This window comes from Heliangelus exortis, chromosome 13 (assembly GCF_036169615.1).
Source record: "Heliangelus exortis chromosome 13, bHelExo1.hap1, whole genome shotgun sequence".
In the NCBI taxonomy this organism is placed as follows: Eukaryota; Metazoa; Chordata; class Aves; order Apodiformes; family Trochilidae; genus Heliangelus; species Heliangelus exortis.
The window spans coordinates 12,781,627-12,801,100 of NC_092434.1; the positions used below are offsets into that span (position 1 = coordinate 12,781,627).

Sequence of the window (19,474 nt, forward strand, 5' to 3'; positions counted from 1 at the left end):
TAAATAAAAATAGTAATTTATACTCATATTAATTACATGTCAGTAGTTTTGTTTCTGGCAGTTTGTGCCTGTGTCCTTTGCAAAAGCTGTCTGGAGGAATGGGTCCAAACAGTTTTCCCTGTGATCTTGTTGTAAGATAAATTCTTCCATGAGCTCTGACTTTCATGGCTGCCCTGGACCTTGCTATGACAAGGGCTATAATGGGCTCCAAGGCCATCTTAGTGTCACAAGGACAGGTCACTTACCTGAAATAAGGGCCCTTTGTCTATGCTATGGAGATTTTAATTGAAAAAAGCCAACCATATTTAAAGGTTCTTCAAAATGCAGTTTTACATGAAATGCCCTGGCTGTAAGTCTTTAGTGAATATCAATTTTTTATTTGTTTGTTTGCATACCAGCAAGCAGACAGCATCACTTGTGACTGTCAGAGTCATAACACTGGTTTTGGGAATCAGTGTTAGTGAAATTGTTGGTGTGACAGCTATGAGCTTTTGGTGTTCCTCTGGACCCTTCCTAAAGTCACAGTTGCTGCACTGAATGCTGTAATGTACATGAATTGCTGTAATGTACTCCATTTACCCCATGGCAGATGCTGCCAAGGTTGTGCAGTTAAATGAACAGGTATACGGTTAGTAGGATGGGGTTAATTTATGTTGTTTTGGTTTTGTTGTTTATTTATTTTTAAAATTTATTTAGTTTTTTTTTACAGATAAAGCAGTGTACAGTTACATAAAACAACAAAAGTCTTTAGCAAAGTAGAATGTGAATGTGACTGGGATTCCAGCTGACACAAAACCTCTTGATGCTTGTGGGATGTTTTGGGGTGAAGCTTAAGCTACAGTTTGCTGCAGATGTTCTGAAGGTGCATCTTAGGCTGCCTTCTGTTAAACTGAGCCTTGGATTTGCCTGTCATGCATTAAAACCTGGCACTTTTAATTAAGTGGACAGATACTTCAGAGTATGATAGCAAAGGTGAATAATGAAAACTTGCTGTTTTTCACACCTACTTTGTGTGTCTTTCTTTGTTATTTTCATGTGTTCTAAAGCAGACACTTTTCTTGTGCAGGTCACAGTCACACTGAAAGTATTCACCTTACCCAATGCTTAGTAACTGTATTTGAGCTTTAAAAGGTGTTTGGTAGTGCATGTGTGCTCTTTGTAGCTACAGAAGGCATCAGGAGTGACTGGCTGGATTATTAATTTCCTTATGTTGACAAGATTTAATTCTCACACCTCCCCCAGTCTATGGAATAAGTAGTAAGAACATTTCCTCAATAAAACTTGTTAAAGAACACATCAGCTGAAGCTTTGTATTCTAAAATGCAGGAACATATGTCAAGCTTCAGAGTGACTTATTGGTAGATATTTTATCAAATGTCTCTGCAGAATTCTAGAAATAATTCTCACTTGAATTTTCAGGAAGATGAATGTGCAGGCTGTACGGATGGAACGTTTAAAGGAACCCGATACTTCACTTGTGCTCCCAAAAAAGCTCTTTTTGTTAAACTCAAAAGCTGCAGACCAGATTCCAGGTTTGCCTCACTACAGCCTGTGTCCAACCAGATAGAACGCTGCAACTCTCTAGGTACTGAGCTTCTGCTTATTACTTATCAGCTGGGAACTGACTTGGGGTTTTGCTTCATTTATTCCTGCAATATGTTCTTTGTATTGGACACTTGAAAAATCTGTACAGATATTGCTGAAATGAGATTAGTGAATAGAAGAGCAGTCTTTACAGAACATAAAGCTGCTTTAGATTACTTTTTTATGCTTTAAAATGAGAACATGTTTGTATATTTTTGTATAGTGTCAAATTGTTGGGTGTATTTTTCCTAAATATTAGTATAGAAAAGCATGTATTTTTATGGTGGAAGTTAGTGGTGAAAATTAATTTTTTTTTCTAACTTCAAGTATTTTAGATTTCTTGGGACACATATTGCCTGGGATACCAGCAGAGAAAAAAGTGCCTGATACTTTTAAGATAGTGTGAACAAGGCATTTATGAGACAAGAGCTTCATTCCTACTGGGTAAAATTAATTCAGTGCTGCAGGCTTCCTGAAGCACTCTAATGTGCATTGTCAGTGGAATGTAAGGCCTTGTTCACTCTCTGGAAGACAGTGAATCTCAGCTGTAATAAAATGCTGTTCTAGTCTAGGGAAGCAATGCTTATGCTAAGGCAGCAATTTAGCTATGAAACATAAATAGGAAGATCTCAAGGGGGATAAAATTTGAGGCTTTAAAGTGTCTTTTGAAAAAAAAAATTTCAGCCTTTGGAGGTTACTTAAGTGAAGTGGTAGAAGAAAACACTCCTCCAAAAATGGAAAAAGAAGGTTTAGAGACAATGATTGGAAAGAAGAAAGGTATCCAGGGTCATTACAACTCCTGTTACTTAGACTCCACCTTATTCTGGTAAGTTCATAATTTGTATAGTGGCATCCCATGCTAGCAATGCAGAACACGTGGTCTTTGTTGTAATGACTGTCTGCCTGTATTCCTATGCAGCTTACAGAGTCCTCCCTGCAGTCTTTGACACCTTGCTACACTCTTGCAGTTCAACTGAGTTCTGCAGCATTGGCTGCATAACATGAAGTGCTAAACATGTCCACCTTGTACTGCCCCAGCTGTGCCTGTGCCCCTTCTGCTGTAAGCAGCGGAAGGATGAAGCTATAGCCAGGGATGGAGGGAGGGAAATACCTCGTAACTTATTTGCAGAACCCTGCTTTGGCAACAAGTTCTGTACTCTGCTGCAGAAAGGATATTGGGTTAGACTGGACTTGTTCTATTTAGTACAGCTGTGTTGTCCTCTGTTCATAATTAACCTCTTTTTGAGTTTGTTTAGTTCTTTAATTATTCCTGCAGCTTTGATTGGTTTGTCTTATGTTGCTTAAGCTTGTGAATGGTTCTATCTTCCAGAATCAAAACAACCTTCTTTTTCTTTTTTTATTTGTAGCCTGTTTTCCTTTAGCTCTGTTTTGGACACTGTGTTACTCAGACCTAAAGAAAAGAATGATGTAGAGTATTATAGTGAGACTCAAGAGCTGTTGAGGACAGAGATTGTGAATCCTCTGAGAATGTAAGTAAAGACATGAACTGCTCTGGTCTAGAGATCCTGCTGTCTATGCATTCCTATTGCAAACCTGAAGTTTGGCAAGCAGCTGGTGCCAGTCTGCTCAGTCTTTTTTTGATTATTTTCACTTATTCTTCATAGTAAATTTAATCAGTGCTACCTAGAAATAGTTGCTCAGTATTTAATGGTGAAATACTTTCAGTAGTCTCTATTTAGAAATGCAGTCGGCATGACCCTGTTGTAGTATTTGTGCAGCATTGATAAATACACATTGTTTGTTCACAGCATTCGTTTGTACATGTTTTAATGTTGTTCTTGACAAGAAAAGAATTAGGGTTATCTTTTGTGGAGTTTCACAATTTGATTGATTTGGCAGGGCTCTAAAAGTTTCATTAATTTTTACGTGTCTGCAAAACACTTTTATTATTATATTATTTTTATAGCTATTTGCCTGGTATGTTCAAAGGTTCTCTGATAGAGCTAGTGAGATGCATACCAAGTCACAGAAATAAAACTCAAATGTCTGACAACACAAAGTCTTACTTCTCCTACCTTGCCACCTTAAAACTTTTCTTTGCATGTTTTGTAAAGTTTTAGAGGAAAAGACTGAATGCTCAAAACTTCAGCTGCTCAGGTCAGCAATAGAATTCTATCTTTTTCTCAAATAGTGAAAGAATTCTATTAACTCTTACAGTGCTGTTACTACATGACATTATGAAAATGATGTATTTATCTGTGCAAGTTGGAGTGAAAACAAATAAAAAGTAATTGCCTAACAAATCAGAAAACACTTAAGGAAAGTTAATGTTTAAAAGGAGCCCTTAAGGATGTAAGAGCATTGAGCTCTTATCTGTACATCTATACTGTATTAAAAACCTGGAATCCATATTAAATACAAGGAGTCAGGTGATAGTTTTGAAGAAATAATCCATTCACAGAAGAACACAGTGAAAGAAGGATCTGAGCGCCTGTATGTCAGCATTTAAGAGTTTTAGGGTGTTGTTCTGCTTCTCTGACTTGATCACAAACTGGCTAATAGCTTACTAAATTCATTTATCATAGATATGGATATGTTTGTGCTACAAAAATAATGAAACTGAGGAAAATTCTTGAAAAAGTTGAGGCTGCATCGGGATTCACTTCAGAGGAAAAAGGTAACTGGGGAGATTTTCCCTTTTCTTGAGCTTTGTAAGGAACATAATATGAAGGAACTGACATACCTTACCTGGTATAACTATAATTATACCAGAAAAAAACCACACAAACGTCTTCCAGTGGCAGTAAGATCTCTACCAGTGAGTAGTAAAAAGCTCTTTTCTGCTTCCTCAATCCCACCTGAAGGATTTCTGCTCTAACAGTCGTTCACTGACTGGGTTTCTTTTCTTGCCTTCCTGTGCCCTTGTAACTCCCTTCTAGCAGTTAGGAGACATCTAAGGCTTTTCCTCAGAAACGAAGACTGTGATATGACTGGGGTCTTTATCCTCTTTCAATGTCACTCTGGTCCCTGAGGGATAATCTTTCCTCTACAACATTTCACTGTCACAATGGTAATGTAGTATTTTAAGAAATGAAATGTGTAATCCATGTTAGAAAAATCAATTCCCAACCTTTTGATCTGCTGCATATAATGATTAATTAGCATTTTATTGTGTAGCTCTTACGTTTTCATTTGGGAGAACACTACTTTCTTTGTAAATGCTAAATGCTGAAAACCAATATTTATTGCAGTTAGTGGCAGGAACAGAAATACACCAGAAAGCTCTCAGTGCTGGGGAAGAACAGACCTCTGGGAAGCTCATGTTGGCTGCTTTCTTGATTAAGAGAACTCGGGCTGTAGTTTAAATGAACTTTGTACCATTGTGTGCTTTTTATGTAAGAGTTGCTGTCACTGCTCCTCACCACTTTGCAGTTTCACTGTTTTGTTTTGAAAGCTTTTATTTCTCCTGGAAAAGTTGTGGGGTGCCAAATGATTCTTTGGAAATAGAGCGTCTTTCTGGATTTTACTGGAAACATTTGTTACCCTGTTGAGCCTGTGTCTTTTATTGGTGCTGTTTGACACCAAACGAGTAAATCGAGGCTTGTGTCATGAAAACATTCATCGTTTTTAATAGTCTTACTTTGTTGATGAGGCAGAAAAAAGATGAACCTTGACTTTTTCCCGATTAAAATTTTGAATGCTGTCATTTAAAGTCAGTCTTGAATTACTTATCTGGTTTGCATACTAACAAGACATTCTTTTCCTCCTCTACCAGATCCAGAAGAATTTTTGAATATTTTATTTCACCATATTTTAAGAGTTGAGCCACTACTGAAAATAAGGTGAATCTTTGTTCTTTATTGTAGTCGTGTATTTGTAGAGGCTGAGGAGATAATATCTGATGTCTGACCAGAGAGAATATCTGATAGCTCTTTGAATACCTTTGGCTTGTGATTCATATTTATGGTAAGATTCAGTATATTACAGTTATATTGACTAATTTGACACTATTTCCTACCTTTTTTGGTAGGTGGGTTTTGCCCCCCTGCTCTCTTGTTGCAAAAACTCATGAGCATAGTTTCATGGGAACTGGTCAAAGATCCCCTCTCCTAGTTCTGTTACCTGAGAGCCTTCCTGTCTTGCTGTTAGGTGAGCTGCTTTTTAAAGCACAATGTATTTCAATGCAGAAAGGATAAGACTTACAGAATATTTTCTGGTAGATGTTACTTTTCTAGCCAAACGCAGTCATTGCTACTGTATAGATTCAGAATCTGTTTTTTGTTTTTTTTTAAAATCTTTTTAGATCAGCAGGTCAGAAAGTACAAGACTGTTACTTCTACCAGATCTTTATGGACAAAAATGAGAAGGTTGGAGTCCCCACAATCCAGCAGTTACTGGAGTGGTCATTCATCAACAGCAACTTGAAATTTGCAGAGGTGAGTGACAGCTTTGTTAGAAGTGATGATAGGGAGATGTTTGCCCAGTCATTTTTTTCCTATGGGACAAAAGTAGAATGTGGTATAAAACCAAAATGCAGTCAAGGTGGAGCAGGAGTACTGGGTCTGTGGTGCAAGTTGCCTACATTACACGAATATTTTTAGGTTGACTTAATGACATAGATCTTTTGGCTGAAAAGACCAAAGTAATTTAGGTAAAGAATTACTAAAAGAAAAGTTACTGCCAGTAAGTTGTCTTAAGCACTAATATTCTGATGGACCTGTGTTTGTAAAAAGCTTTACAATGGCAAGATATCTTTTCTCCTTTCCCCACCCCCAGCATGGGAAGCATAGGCCAGAATATTTTATATTGCAGCCAGAATATTTAATATTGTACTCAGGCATGACTGAGGCTTAATGACATGTGACAATGGTTTAGGTGCCACTTTCCTGGGAATTTTAGCTGTAGTTTCTCAGAGATGTAATTTTATTTTGCTTGCTGTCTTGTTAATTTTGAAGTTTAAATAACATGGATCTGTTTATAGCATTAGAAGTATGTCTCTAAATGTCGATAATTATCTCTCTCAAGCTCATGACATTATATTCTGGCATTTTACTTAGGCACCTTCTTGCCTGATTATCCAGATGCCTCGGTTTGGAAAAGACTTCAAAATGTTCAACAAAATTTTCCCATCCTTGGAATTAAACATAACAGACTTACTTGAAGATAGTAAGTACATAACATTGTGTTGTTTAATGAAAGAGTTGGTGAGAGTGACTAATGCAGTGAAAGTACTTACCCTGTTAGTTTTGGTATTTTGCATTTTTAAATTAAATATTTAATGAGGTAGAGTGGGCTGAGGAGAAAGGGAAGTTTACTGGCTAGGAAGCTTTTTTTTTTCTCATGTCAATTAAAAGCTATGATTCAGAATAATGTATAGAAGTTAACATTCATGATTATGTTTAATTCTTGAGAATCTGTTCAACTAAACTTCAAAACACTGCTGATAAAATTGAGTTACTAGCAACAAAAGTCATTAATATTGGAGGCAGGAAATCTTAAAAACTAAGTGTAGCACAGAGATTTGTTAACAAGTGTTTACAACGTTAACGAAGCTTCATCACTCTTCATTAGTTTGTGCTCTTTGTTTCATTTTGTCATTAATTTATCAAACTGGAAGTGAACCTGTGATTAGCATCTAAGCCTCTGGTGTGCCATGATAGTGCATTATTTTAACATTAACTATATTTAATAAAAATATATTACCTTTTCTTGTGTGTGACCTAAATTCCTGACATTTGTCATCCACTGAATTTTAAATTGCCTTACTAAAGAAAGACATCCAGTTTTAAATTCGAGATGAGAATTAATAAAATTGCTAAAATGTATTAGAATAATAATCACTGAAGCTGTTACAACCTTTTCTCCACTGTTTTAGCCACCAGCTTATGCTGTTTATTTGTTTATTCTGGTGTTAACAGACAGAGGAGCTAAGCTAGCTCTACTGCTATGGTGAGAGAGAACTAATTTGATAAAAATTTTGTTCTTATTTGGTCATGCAATTGATATAACTTAGTTTTTAACATCTGTTTTGCAACTTAACACTATAAACATTTGTCTTTTATGTCAAAGGGAAGAAGTTAAATACAGTGGTACCTTTCTGCCTTGATTGGCAATCTGGTCTGAGCTTTTTTTTTAATGGAGTGTTATTCTCCATTTAGAATAGCAATCTTCTCTCTAGACTCACCTTGTCTTAAAATAAAAAAAAACAAAACATCCCCAGGTTGGAGACTGACACCTTTTTTAACAATGCAGCTCCGAGGCAGTGCCGTATATGTGGAGGGCTTGCTATGTATGAGTGCAGAGAATGTTATGAAGATACTGATATTTCTGCTGGGAAAATCAAGCAGTTCTGCAAAACGTGCAATACACAAGTAAGTTGTTGTCTTTATTATTCTACATGGGTTTCAGCCAAATGGTTGATGCTGAATTAATTATAAGGAAGGCATAAAAGCATAGTGAGACCTTCTTACCAGCAGCAGGGTAACTGTGTCCACCTAGCAAAGTGTAGCCTTCCGTGACAGACCTGGAACTCCACCCTCCAATTTGCTCATTACCAGTTTTCTTACTGAAAATACAGCAACTGCCATATCCTGCACTTAACACTTTGGAGGAGCCATAACCTTGGAATCTGTCGCCTGTTGCCTGCTTTAAAATCCTAATTTTACACATATTACCTTGTTTGAATTGCTAAATTTGTGACATTGAACTGCTTAATCAGAGGGTGGTCTGGGTTGGAAGAGACCTTGGAAGATCCTTGGAAGAGATCATCTAATTCCAACCCCCCTGCATGGGAGTTTGAGAGCTGTTTGGTAACTTGAATGAAGCTGTCATAGTCATGGCTGGTTTTCCAGTCTGACAAGGGCAGAAGATTGCTGCATTAAATGTCACCTCCCTTCTAACCTTAGCTTTGTGTGTTCTGGGCAATACTGAGATACATGGGTGGGGAAAAATAGAAGGAATATTTAGTTTTCTACTATTATTGCAGTTTATTCTCTAATGCCATTACTCTTCAGTTCAGCAGGAATACTCCTTTTAGCTTCGTCTGCCACTGAAACCAGTAACCTCATTGGGTGTTTTATTTCATCTGAAATACTGCTTCAATTGTAGGTTCATCTTCATCCCAAGAGACAGAGTCATAAATTCAATCCATTGTCACTACCTAAAGACCTGCCAGACTGGGACTGGAGACATGGCTGCATTCCATACCAGAAGATGGAGTTGTTTGCTGTTCTCTGCATAGAAACAAGCCACTATGTAGCTTTTGTTAAATATGGGAGGGATGACTCTGCCTGGCTTTTCTTTGACAGCATGGCAGATAGAGATGGTAGGTCTCTTATTTATTCTTACTAATTTTCTCTTTACATGTACTACTGCTTTAAATTTAGGTGCATATTTCTTAGCTTTTGGGGTTTTGATATATTTGATGCTGGGACACTGACCTTGACCCAGCCTTACTTCAGCACATTGATTTCATAGCAGCCACTGATTTGCATAATCTGAATTTCAGGAAGATGGGGTACCTTAATAAGTAGCTGGTATAGAAGTAACAACCTGATGAAGTTTTCTAATGGGACTACTTGTACAATTTTCTGTATCTTGCAAGTCTGTCAGAAAAATTTTAAATAGTCAACTGCAGGAGTTTGCTCTTTCAGTCTGTATTTAAGTCGTTGTATACAATTATCAGATACTATGCAAATATTGTTATTGCTTTTGATTAAATGGCTTAGTATAGGTGTCTGTAGAATAAAAGTTGTCACGTGTTACACCATCTGTGCCATTCCTTTGAGTCCCTTAAGCGGTCTCAGTGGAAAATTGTTCTGTAATAATGCAGGCATCAGTAAAACAAGATACCTAGATACTGCTGCATTAACTAGTGCTTAAATAAGGACTTCCTGTTCAGTGCTGGTGCCCAAGAAAAACAGTATTAAATGCAAGTGTCAGGCTTGCAGTAACAGTTCCTTGCATTAACCACCTTCCTGCATGAAAGAAGGGACCTTTAAACCCTTCTGTATCAGTGTGACTTGGTGTGAGTAGAATTATCTTTCCTCCTGTTGAAAATGAAACTACTACAGGATTAAGGTGTATTATAACAACCAGAAGGGAATCAAGCTGTGTTTCAGGGTGCTTGAAATGTGTACAGGTGAAGTCTATAAAGAACCACTTTATTCAGGAATGTAGAGCACATGAGATACTCACTGGATAAATCTCCTGCTGATCTTTGGGTCCTTTCTATCATGATTATTTTTCTTCAGCTAGTGCTATAAAATAAAAATGTCTGCTGGGGAACAGTGTCATGGATGGCCATACTTGTGTTTGAATTCATTCATTTGTATATGGAAAATGGCCAGAAGCAAACTGCCTTAGTTTTGCAGGTCAGATCCAGACAGGGTTTATACATCCATCAACTGTTACCAGCTGTCATGTTGTTCACAAACTCTGTAGCATTTGAGGTGGAGTGTATACATATATGTATATATATTCAGGTCACTCTTCTGAAGTTGTACACAATTTTAAGTGTTAGTTTTAAGTGTTAGTGAAAATCCAAAGTTCTCATTTTGGTGGTGTGTTTGTGTGAGTGTTTGTTAGTAAATGTAACAAGATACTGACATCAGTTATGATTTTTCTTGAACAATACATTTTTCATGTAAGTTTACCCTGCAGTACTCCAGAATGCATATTTTGTTTTTTTAGAAGACATTTTTAAGAAATTGTGTGATGCTGTCCTAATAAAAGTATATTTATAAAGAGTGAATATAAGTAGATGCTATGCTAAGCTGTTTTCTTTCTTTTTTCTTTTGTGATTAAAAGGAGGTCAGAATGGCTTTAACATTCCACAAGTTACTCCATGTCCAGAAGTTGGTGAATACCTGAAGATGTCCCTGGAAGAATTACACTCACTGGATTCCAGAAAGATTCAAGGCTGTGCACGAAGACTGCTTTGTGATGCTTACATGTGCATGTATCAGAGTCCAACAATGAGTTTATACAAATGAACAAGTTCCTCTGGAAAACTGAAGTAACCAGAATAGAGTTACTGAGTGCTGCATTTGCTGCATTTTTTTTTTTGATTGATTCATTTTAATGCAACCGTTGCTGGCAATGGATGCGATGACTGAGAGCAAAAGGATTAGTGTTCTAAAAACTACATGTGGAGTTCTGTAATTTAAGTATTTAAGCATTTTGCACTCAAGGAAGTGTGCTGGTGCGTGTTTGTTTTATAAACAATCTAAGTGAAGTTACTAAAAGTAGAGCTTTAAGTGCATTGATCCTACACAGGCTTTTTCTGAATGTTAAAGGTGGAATTACATCAGGAGAAAACTCCTTAGTTCACTGAGAACGTAAAGCTACTCAGTGTTCTTGTTCAGTGCATTTCTGTGGACCAAGGATGATTTTCTTGTGTTTTTCTCCCCTCCACCAGTTCTCCCCACCCTCAGTCCTTTTAGCACCAAAGATTCTCTCTCAAAGAGAGAATAAACTCTGTTTTACTAAGAGAAATTTTAGACTGTCCATTGCCTATTAATTCTGTTCCATTACCTGTCTACCACATTCTTTCCAGTTCACATATTTGCATGTTCCAAAATTAACATTCATTTAAAAATCTGAATTCCTATCTTGTGAAAATTGAGCATATAGATTTACTGTTAACTTGCAGTTTTTGGAGGGGAGTAAGAGGAGGAGAAGGCTCTAAGGAGAAGTGATATTGCTGAAATATAAAATTAGCAATGAAAGTTAACAGGTGTCTTTTTCTAAGCGTCTTTTTTAAAAAATAAAAGCAGTCTGGAACAGAGCAGCAACTATTTACAAATGATTTGAGGACAAAACAATAAAGTAGTGGATTGCCTCAGGGAATGTGACTGAAGTGAGTTCTAGTCCTTGGTAAAACAAAACTGACTTTTCTACAGTACATTAAGCTACTACCTGGGAATATGTTACACTGGGAATATGACTCTTCATTTCTGGATTAGTAATGAATGTTAAACATCTCTGCCTGGAAAGAAGAAACTATAAATAAAAGTAGATCAGAATTTTACTGTGCACCAAGTAACTACTGAAACCTAACCTGAAAAGCTGCAAAGCCTGTGTTGATGTAAAATATACCTTTAAGTCTGTTGGTTACTGTTTGCAACGAAATCCTGTTGTTTTAGTTGCTTTTTGGCTATTGCCTACACTGACTAGCAAATGTGCCACTATATATATAAATATACAGTAAACTTTAGTTGTACAAATTGCATAAAAATGAGCTGTAAATTTTCAACTCAAGATGTTTTTTATGGATAACTGCCTTTGGGAGATAAGTCTGTAGAAGGAGATGTCACAAAATATAATGGAGAAAAAGCTACTTTTAAAAGTCACTGTTCTGAAGATAAGGGAGACTGTTCCCATGTAGTAGAAAATGTGGTTACTTTGTTCTTGGAAAATCTTTCTTTGGGACATGTCATTCTACCACAGAACAGTACTAAAGAGAGGTTTAAAAATTGTGCTTGAAGGACTAATCTGTCTAAAGCAAGGGCTGCTGAGATAGGTGATCTGTTCCATTAGCTGCTGCATGAAGTGTCCTCTGATTTTTCACTCTTAAGGGCAAGGAAGTTATTAATAGTGTCACTGTTGCTTTTGCCTCTAATAGTCTTCTGGCTTCTACCTACCCTTGCCTTCTTTATCCAGTTTGTGCTCCTTGACAAAGCTCTGTTTCTTTAGTGTCAGTATTACCATGAGCTCTTGTTCTCTCCTGAAAAAAATTTCAGTGAGGCTTTAGGTAGTGGATTCTATAACCCTCAGTCAATGGATGGGCTTTTCCTTGGCTACAAAGCATCCTGTTCTGGGAAAGCAGCAGCAGATCTCAGATGTGTTGACAAAGATGCCGTAGAAGCACCTGACAGATGATATAAGGTAAAAACAGTAGCTATAGGTTGTACTTATTAAAATGGGCTGGAGAACAGTTACATAGCCTGAGCAGAAGGTTGGAGACCCCACCATTGGCTGCATGTTGAAGAGAAGTGTGGCCATGTCCTTTGGGTGCCTCTGTTGATGGTTTGGTTTTTTTTGTAGAGCTCTTTGTAAAGAAAAGAGGGGGCTTGCACAAAGAAAGGCAATAATAATAATAATAATAATAATAATAATAATAATAATAATAATAATAAAACAGACTGATACCTTCATTCCTGTAGCCCCACGGTGACGCCCAACCTGAAAGCAGCTGCAAGTGGTGCTCCTTTCTGAACAAGCAGCAAACATAAAGGCTCTGCAGAATGAACAAGCACAACCCTACCTATCAGTGAGACCAATTTGAATGTAGTTTGGTGGTTGTGGGGCAGTTTGGTGTTTGTTTTTTGGGTTTGTTTTTTTTCCCCAACATTTCCAAACTTTCCCAATGCATTACCTTTCCTGTGTCTTCCCCTTGTACCATCTTTCTCCCTTCAACCCCTTCCCAGCCCTTCACATGTATTACATACTACATGGAGTTCTGGCTACTTTACCTCCTCCTGTGTTAACTCTCAGAACAGATGGGGTACTGCTATGCCCAGAGGGAGATGGTAAACAGTTTAAGATTTTTCTAAATGAATACTCTTGTATCAAAATAGCCTTTTTTAAATTTATTTCCCCCCCCCCCCAACTGCAGATTCCATTTTTTTTCAGAATGCATATTCTGTTAGCAGAAGTGAATAAAATTAGGTGGATGTAAATTAACTGCTTGGCATCTTGCCTCCAATCTCCTGGCCTTTGACTAGAAGTGGAAAAGATGTGTGAACTCTTCCTGTGATACACATAGGGGAAAAAGAAAAGGAATTTAAATGCACTACTGGCATGGTTCTTCATGACAAATACTGGGGGATTGGAGGCAGTACTTTACAGCCTGCATTTTGTACTACTTTTTTATGAAACCTTAAATAGTTTTTGCAAATGGTATGTGATTACATGGTTAGGTTATTATCAGTTAAGAGGATGGAGATGTCTTCTAAACATTAAAAAAAAAAAAAAGTTTTTGACAACTGAGTCATCTTTTAATCCAAAAAGAACTGCTTTATGTTGGATTGGATTGAAGATAATCTGGGAAAGTGAACAAAATGTTATGGAAACTAACCCTGTTTTTAAATTTCCATTCTCAGAAGAGAAAAAACTGTAAAATAACTTTATACAAGGGTAAGAAACTTTTTTTTTAGCCCTCAGCTTGTACTTAGGGGAACTGAATAAGCTATTTTGAAGAAGCAGCTTGCATTTTAAAGCATCTGCTGCTGTTTAAATGGGATGCCCGAAGGTTCCCGTGGCTCAGCACCCACCTTTTATGTTTTTAATGCACTAGGGAACCAAACACCATGTTTTCATACAGTGAATGTGCCCATAGATGAATAACACTTGATGATTGCCTTATGGTTTGGCTGTTAAGTATTGTTAACAATGGCCTTAACCTGTGAATAGGAAAATGCATAGAAAATGGAGGGCCTGACAGCCTGGGGGGGGAAAAAAAAAGAAAAAAAAAAAAAAAAAAGAAAAAAAAAAAAAAAAAAAGCCTAAGTACTGTAATGCACACACTTCCCTCAGGAGAGAGAGAGAAAGAAACCTGCAGTTATGCTGTGCAACTCCGCCCCTCTTCTGCTAGGGATTTTTAGACATAGGAGCTCAAATCAGTAGAAAACTTTATACATCACAGCACCACTAAACATTTGCTTATCTTGAACGTAGAGTGTCTTAGAGAAAAGGTGTTACAGGTTATGCCTTATACTTAAGCATAACAAAAAAAAAACCCCAGCAACAACAACAAAGAAACTCCAAACCCCCAGGATGCTGTTTTGGTGTGGGAGGTAACTGGAGGGTAAAAATCCAGGTGTGTATGTTCAGTAAAAGCTCTTTCTAATGTCTTTGATACCGATTCTGTGCTCTTGAAACCATAGTACAGTCTTTACAAGTCAGCCTGTGAGATTTCCAGTCTAAGCAAGTACAGTGTGTAACAGGAATTACTCAGAAATGTTAATTTCAATTCATTTATTTTTCTTGTGCACTTTATTCTCTGCTCAACAGATGAACTTAGTCACGAGGCTCCCTAATGTCCCGGGTTTGTTTCATAGGATGCTAAGGCACAGATGCTGTAAAATGCCATTTTATGGTTTCAGAACTGAGTGGGTGTAAAAAAGCAGCTTGAAAGCTTTGTGTATTTTTATCACTGTAACAAAGCATGTTTTTCTCTGTTCTTGATGTTTAGCTAAATAAACATCCCAGTTTTGTGTACAAATACTCTCTTAATGTGACAAAAGCTGTCTCCAAGGATGAGTTAGGGAAACAAGCCAGTGTATCAGGTTGCCCTCAACTAGCCTTAACTTTTTCTTTCCTGAATGGTAGAGTGGAATTAGCTGCTGCTGGAAAGGAATGTACAATGTGTTATTTCTGTACTAATGTCAATTAAAAAATGTTATTCTTATGGTTCTATTCATTTATTTGGGAGTTGGAGTTTTGAGTGCCACAAACAATGAATACAGTGTTGTGTTGAACTAGCTGCTTTGGTGTACTATTAGAGGGATTTGTTTTTTGGTTTTTTTTTCCATAAATTTTTTGATAGTCTCTCAATTTCAATATTTCTATTAACCTTAGCAATTACTGTACTAAACCAGATCAGGTCTAAGTATACTATGTGTGTTTTACCAATTAATACCTGATACTATGATGAACCAAGATGAAGCTGCTGTAGCTAATTAACTGTAGTTTGTGGGGAAAAATTATTTTAAAATGCTTAGTATGCTACCTTACTGACCCGAGATGATCCATTCTTCCTGGGATAGTGCTGGAACTTCAGTGTTGCATCTACACAACTTTACCTGCACACCAAGTTTGCCTGTATTCTCTATCTAGAAAAACAGCACTATTTGGTATTTCTTGGTTTAATTTTAATTTCCTGAGCATTGTTTTATTAGTAGTAATAATAATAATTAATAATACCAAGTGTGGAGAAAAAGCCCTACCTAGAACTGCAAAAGGAATGCTCTCAGTTTAAGTCTTTGAAGAATCTTTATCTTACTGCAAAGTCTTAACTTGGAAAAGGTACTTTTGGAAATGTATTATTACTGTTTCTGGAGTGTAGAGGGTTGTTTTGCTTAGGTTTTGTTTGTTTTGGGTTCTTTTTGGTTTTTGTTTGTTTTTAATTTGGTTTTTACTTTGCAATAAGATTAGTATTTGACATTTTAAATGCTAAAGATGGGCCCTTCTGTGAGTCACTGCGGGAAAGATGCTCAGAACATCATCTTCACATTTTTTACAGCCGCGACGCCAACGTTTACCTGGAGTAGTGCTGAGCTCTGCTGTATTTCCAGTATTCGGCCACAAGAGGGCAGTGCCTGTACCAGCTGGAAACTTCCCGCCTATTCCAATCCCTAAAGTTAAAATAAATAAATAAATTAAATTATATATATACATATATATATTTTCATATGTGTCTATATAGCTATTGTAACTCATTTTTATTGTGCTGCTCTTAAAAACTACTTCTGGGCTAACGTAATAAGGTACATATAAAACCTTCACAGGTTAATAAATTTCACCAACACACCAAACTAACAGGATGGGTCAGAGTTCTCTGTCTCATTGCCACAGTGGCCAAAAGTTCCCTGACAAGTGACAACTGAAGGGCTCTCAGACCACGGTGTGGGGGCCCCATGCCCCACAGCTGCCCCTGAGTCCGGGCTCTGCTGCCCAGCACAAAGCTCCATGAACAGAACCTTGGATCCAAATGACCCTGCTGTTTGACTAAAGCAGATTCTGGGGCAGACCTTGGGGCATTTGCAGAGCTCAGTGGAAGTTAATGAAAACTGTAAACAACTTGATGGTGGTAGTATTTTTTTTTCAAACCAAAAACTTGAATGTGAAACAAAATGCTATGGATAAAAGCACAGTGTAAGTCTCATGTGCATGAGGAGCAGGTTGTTGTGGCTGCTGAGCCTAGTCTGGCCACAGCTCTGTTTGCCCTCCCTTCTTACTTTAGATTTTCTCAAAGCTGCTCCAGGGCAGCTCAGAAAATGGGATACGGTGGAATCCCACTGGTCTTGCGAGCTGGTGCAGGAATTAAGGGGGTCTGGGGGCAGCAGGGATGCATCTTTAGCTGTAGCACTGCTGATGCTTGGGTTAGAACCTTGCAGCCACAGTTCTTCCCACTTATTTTTAGCAGGATAGAGCTGCAGGCTGCTTAGGGCTCCAATGCTGCCCCATGGAGCTACAGGTGGCTGGGCAGCCCCCTCCCCACACCCACACCCACTCCCACTCCCACACCCCCTCCCCTGCTGGGGTGCTGGGGAGCCTGGGAGACCCCAGGCTGCTGCCACTGGCTGCCTTGGGACTCAGAGCCAGGGGTGCTGCAGGGTTCCAGTGCCAGCAGGGCCCTGCCCAGGCCTTCTACCCACAGCTGGGAGGTGCTGCCTGGGCTGTGATGGCTGCTATAGAAAGAGCCAGTAGAGAAAAACAGAGCTACTACAAAACCAGTGTTGATCTGCAGGAAAACCCTGACAGCTGTAGCTTAACTAAATGCTTTAAAAATGTCCCACCTTTAGGTTTCTAATTTCTGAGGAATCTTCTCAATCCGTCCTGTTTACCCTTCATTTTCAGTTGATTCCCCGTTTCTGTGAAGAGATACCTGGGAACATAAGGATAATTGCATGTAAGATACATAGTAATGTCTTTTTATACATAGTAATTTCTTTTTAAAGAGTTGATAAATTGGTTGGATTCACTTTCACTTTCTAACTAGCTAATGCTCTCACATTAAGATGCTGTTCACTAGGTACCATCTCACATTCCACATTGCAGTTTTTTTTTTTTCTAAACCATGCAAACTTCCCACCTATCAAAGTAATTTGCAAAGGTAATTTTGTTTCTACTCATCTATTACAATAAATCAATGAATAAATAAATTATAATGCAGCAATTAAATGTATAATGAGATGGGCAACACTATTAATAAATGCAGAGCTAGTTGCCCAAAGGTGAACAGACTTCCCTTCTCTTCTTACAAGTCATGTAATGATCTTTCTATGATGGAGAAACAAGCAGCTGCTAAACATGTAAATGAAACCAAGGGATATACAAATTCACACTATAATGCTGTTCTTCAGCCTCATTATTGTTGTCACATTATCGGTTCTTCTGTGACTTTTCCTCTGAATATTTAAAGACAGGGGGGGGATATGCAATTATTTTTAAACATCCTTCTGCCAAATGACTGTCTGAATGAACCCAATTGTGTTGCTCAGGTGTTGGCTCCCTTCAGTAACCTGACTAGTGCAGCAACAGAGTTTTATACCAGCAAAGCTATTATAAAACCAGTGCTGTTCTGCAGGAAAACCCAAAAGAAAATGCTGAAATTCCATGAGGCAGGTGAGGCCCCTTAAAAAAGAAAAACAAATCATTCAGCATTATTAAATATCATGTCTGAACAAAACAATACAAGCAGAGTATAAACTAGAGTATCTTCTGATTTTAAATATAGCTATAAACCTATAATATCACTACTGGGCTCAGAAGTTTTAATACTGCCAGAGGGAAAAAAAGCAGAATGATCTTATTATCTTTTTGCCCTTGAGTTCCTCCTGCTATAGTAGCCATGTTCTGGAATGGTTCCCATTCCTTCAATTCCTGTCAATCTTCAATACTTTTTTTCCTATTAAAAATTAAGTTCCAGAGTTACTTTTTCACAGGAGCATACTGATTTCATTCTCTCTCTCTCTCTCTCTGTATCTCACTTCTCCATGTTTGTGTTTACACGCATTTATGCTCCACCATCTGAGATCACATTTATTCATAAAATTTGTTTTTTAAAGGAATGATTTATGCCTTTATTGGCTTTGCCCCAGTCTAAGCTGACTCTGGCAAGAATGACCCACTAACACATAGGGCTGAGGAGATACAGCATTGCCCAGAACGTCAAGTTGTTTATCTAAAACTTCCCTGTATCTAGAAGAATAAGGTTTTTCTTCCCCCCCACCCCCCCCTGCCCTTGCATACAGTTTGAGAATTTCAAGGGCAGCTCATTAGTTAGCAGAGACTTCAATGAAGCTACAGTGGCTGATTTATTGTAATAGATGGCAGGAAACAGAATTATCATAGCAAATTAGTTTGGCTGATAGGAAAGCTGGCCAGCAGATAAGACGTGTTGCTGATGTTTGACCTGACCTGCACATGCTTCTGATGTAGTTATGCTGATTCACAGCTGGGGATGAGGAGTTGCACTTAAGAGAAAGTGCTAAAGAAGAATAAACAAGGCAGCCAGGAGCACGGCCTGTACCTGCACACAGCATGCTACCTGGAAGCACTGTCCTTGAGGCTGTCTGGCTGCTCTGCAGTTTCTGGCTAAGGAGGAAATATTAGCTGATCCTTTCATAGTTTTTATACAACTCAAACATTAAGCAGTAGACTATTCTACACAGGGAGTCGAACAGGTTTTTCCATCTCACATACTGCAGCCACAGAAGTTCAACTATATTTATCACCCCCTAATGAAGCAATTTCCTTGGCTTTCCATTGCTGCACCTGTCTGGGTGCAGCAGCTGGCCTGATGGGGACCTACACAGTCAAGTGACCTATGGAGCTTTCACTAAGGATACGTAAGTCTTATTCAGGATCTTTCATGCAGATCAAACCAAAAGCATCTAAGTCTCCCCCAGCACTTGACTCAACATCCCTATTTTTCTGTTTAGACAGGAAAAAAAAAGAAATGACAAAGCTTTCAGTAAAAGTTCATGGTGCATGCTATTTAGCCTTCAGTGCAGCTGTTGCAGCAGTAGTCCAGGCAGAAAGAAAAGATACATGTGGATATAAAAGGCTCGTATCTGAGAGGAATTTAGTTTTGGAGTTGTCATTAACTGTGAACATGTGTGTGTGTGCATGCCTGGGTGGTTGTGGTGAGGGTACAGGGGTCATAAAACAAAGCAAGATCTTGCCTGCCATAGTTCATCTT

The 19,474-nt window shown here is 38.0% G+C and overlaps 1 protein-coding gene and 1 long non-coding RNA gene across 7 annotated transcripts in view; one reads left to right on the plus strand and one right to left on the minus strand.

The window, feature by feature from the left end:
• The window catches only part of CYLD (CYLD lysine 63 deubiquitinase), a 76,988-nt gene extending 62,032 nt beyond the window's left edge, over window positions 1-14,956 (plus strand). For all 6 annotated transcript variants that reach the window (XM_071756882.1, XM_071756881.1, XM_071756884.1 and 3 more), the window contains 10 exons: window positions 1,420-1,585; window positions 2,269-2,410; window positions 2,952-3,074; window positions 4,131-4,222; window positions 5,321-5,387; window positions 5,849-5,981; window positions 6,603-6,711; window positions 7,798-7,916; window positions 8,653-8,869; window positions 10,354-14,956. In XM_071756882.1, the coding sequence (XP_071612983.1) occupies window positions 1,420-1,585; window positions 2,269-2,410; window positions 2,952-3,074; window positions 4,131-4,222; window positions 5,321-5,387; window positions 5,849-5,981; window positions 6,603-6,711; window positions 7,798-7,916; window positions 8,653-8,869; window positions 10,354-10,538 (1,353 nt within the window). In that variant the 3' untranslated portion in view covers window positions 10,539-14,956. The remainder of the gene's footprint in view (window positions 1-1,419; window positions 1,586-2,268; window positions 2,411-2,951; window positions 3,075-4,130; window positions 4,223-5,320; window positions 5,388-5,848; window positions 5,982-6,602; window positions 6,712-7,797; window positions 7,917-8,652; window positions 8,870-10,353) is intronic.
• The window catches only part of LOC139802100 (uncharacterized), a 28,417-nt gene continuing 21,633 nt past the window's right edge, over window positions 12,691-19,474 (minus strand). The window contains exons 3-5 of the long non-coding RNA XR_011728503.1: window positions 17,067-17,155; window positions 15,810-15,902; window positions 12,691-12,784 (exon numbers count right to left, since the gene is read on the minus strand). This is a non-coding gene — a long non-coding RNA (uncharacterized lncRNA). The remainder of the gene's footprint in view (window positions 12,785-15,809; window positions 15,903-17,066; window positions 17,156-19,474) is intronic.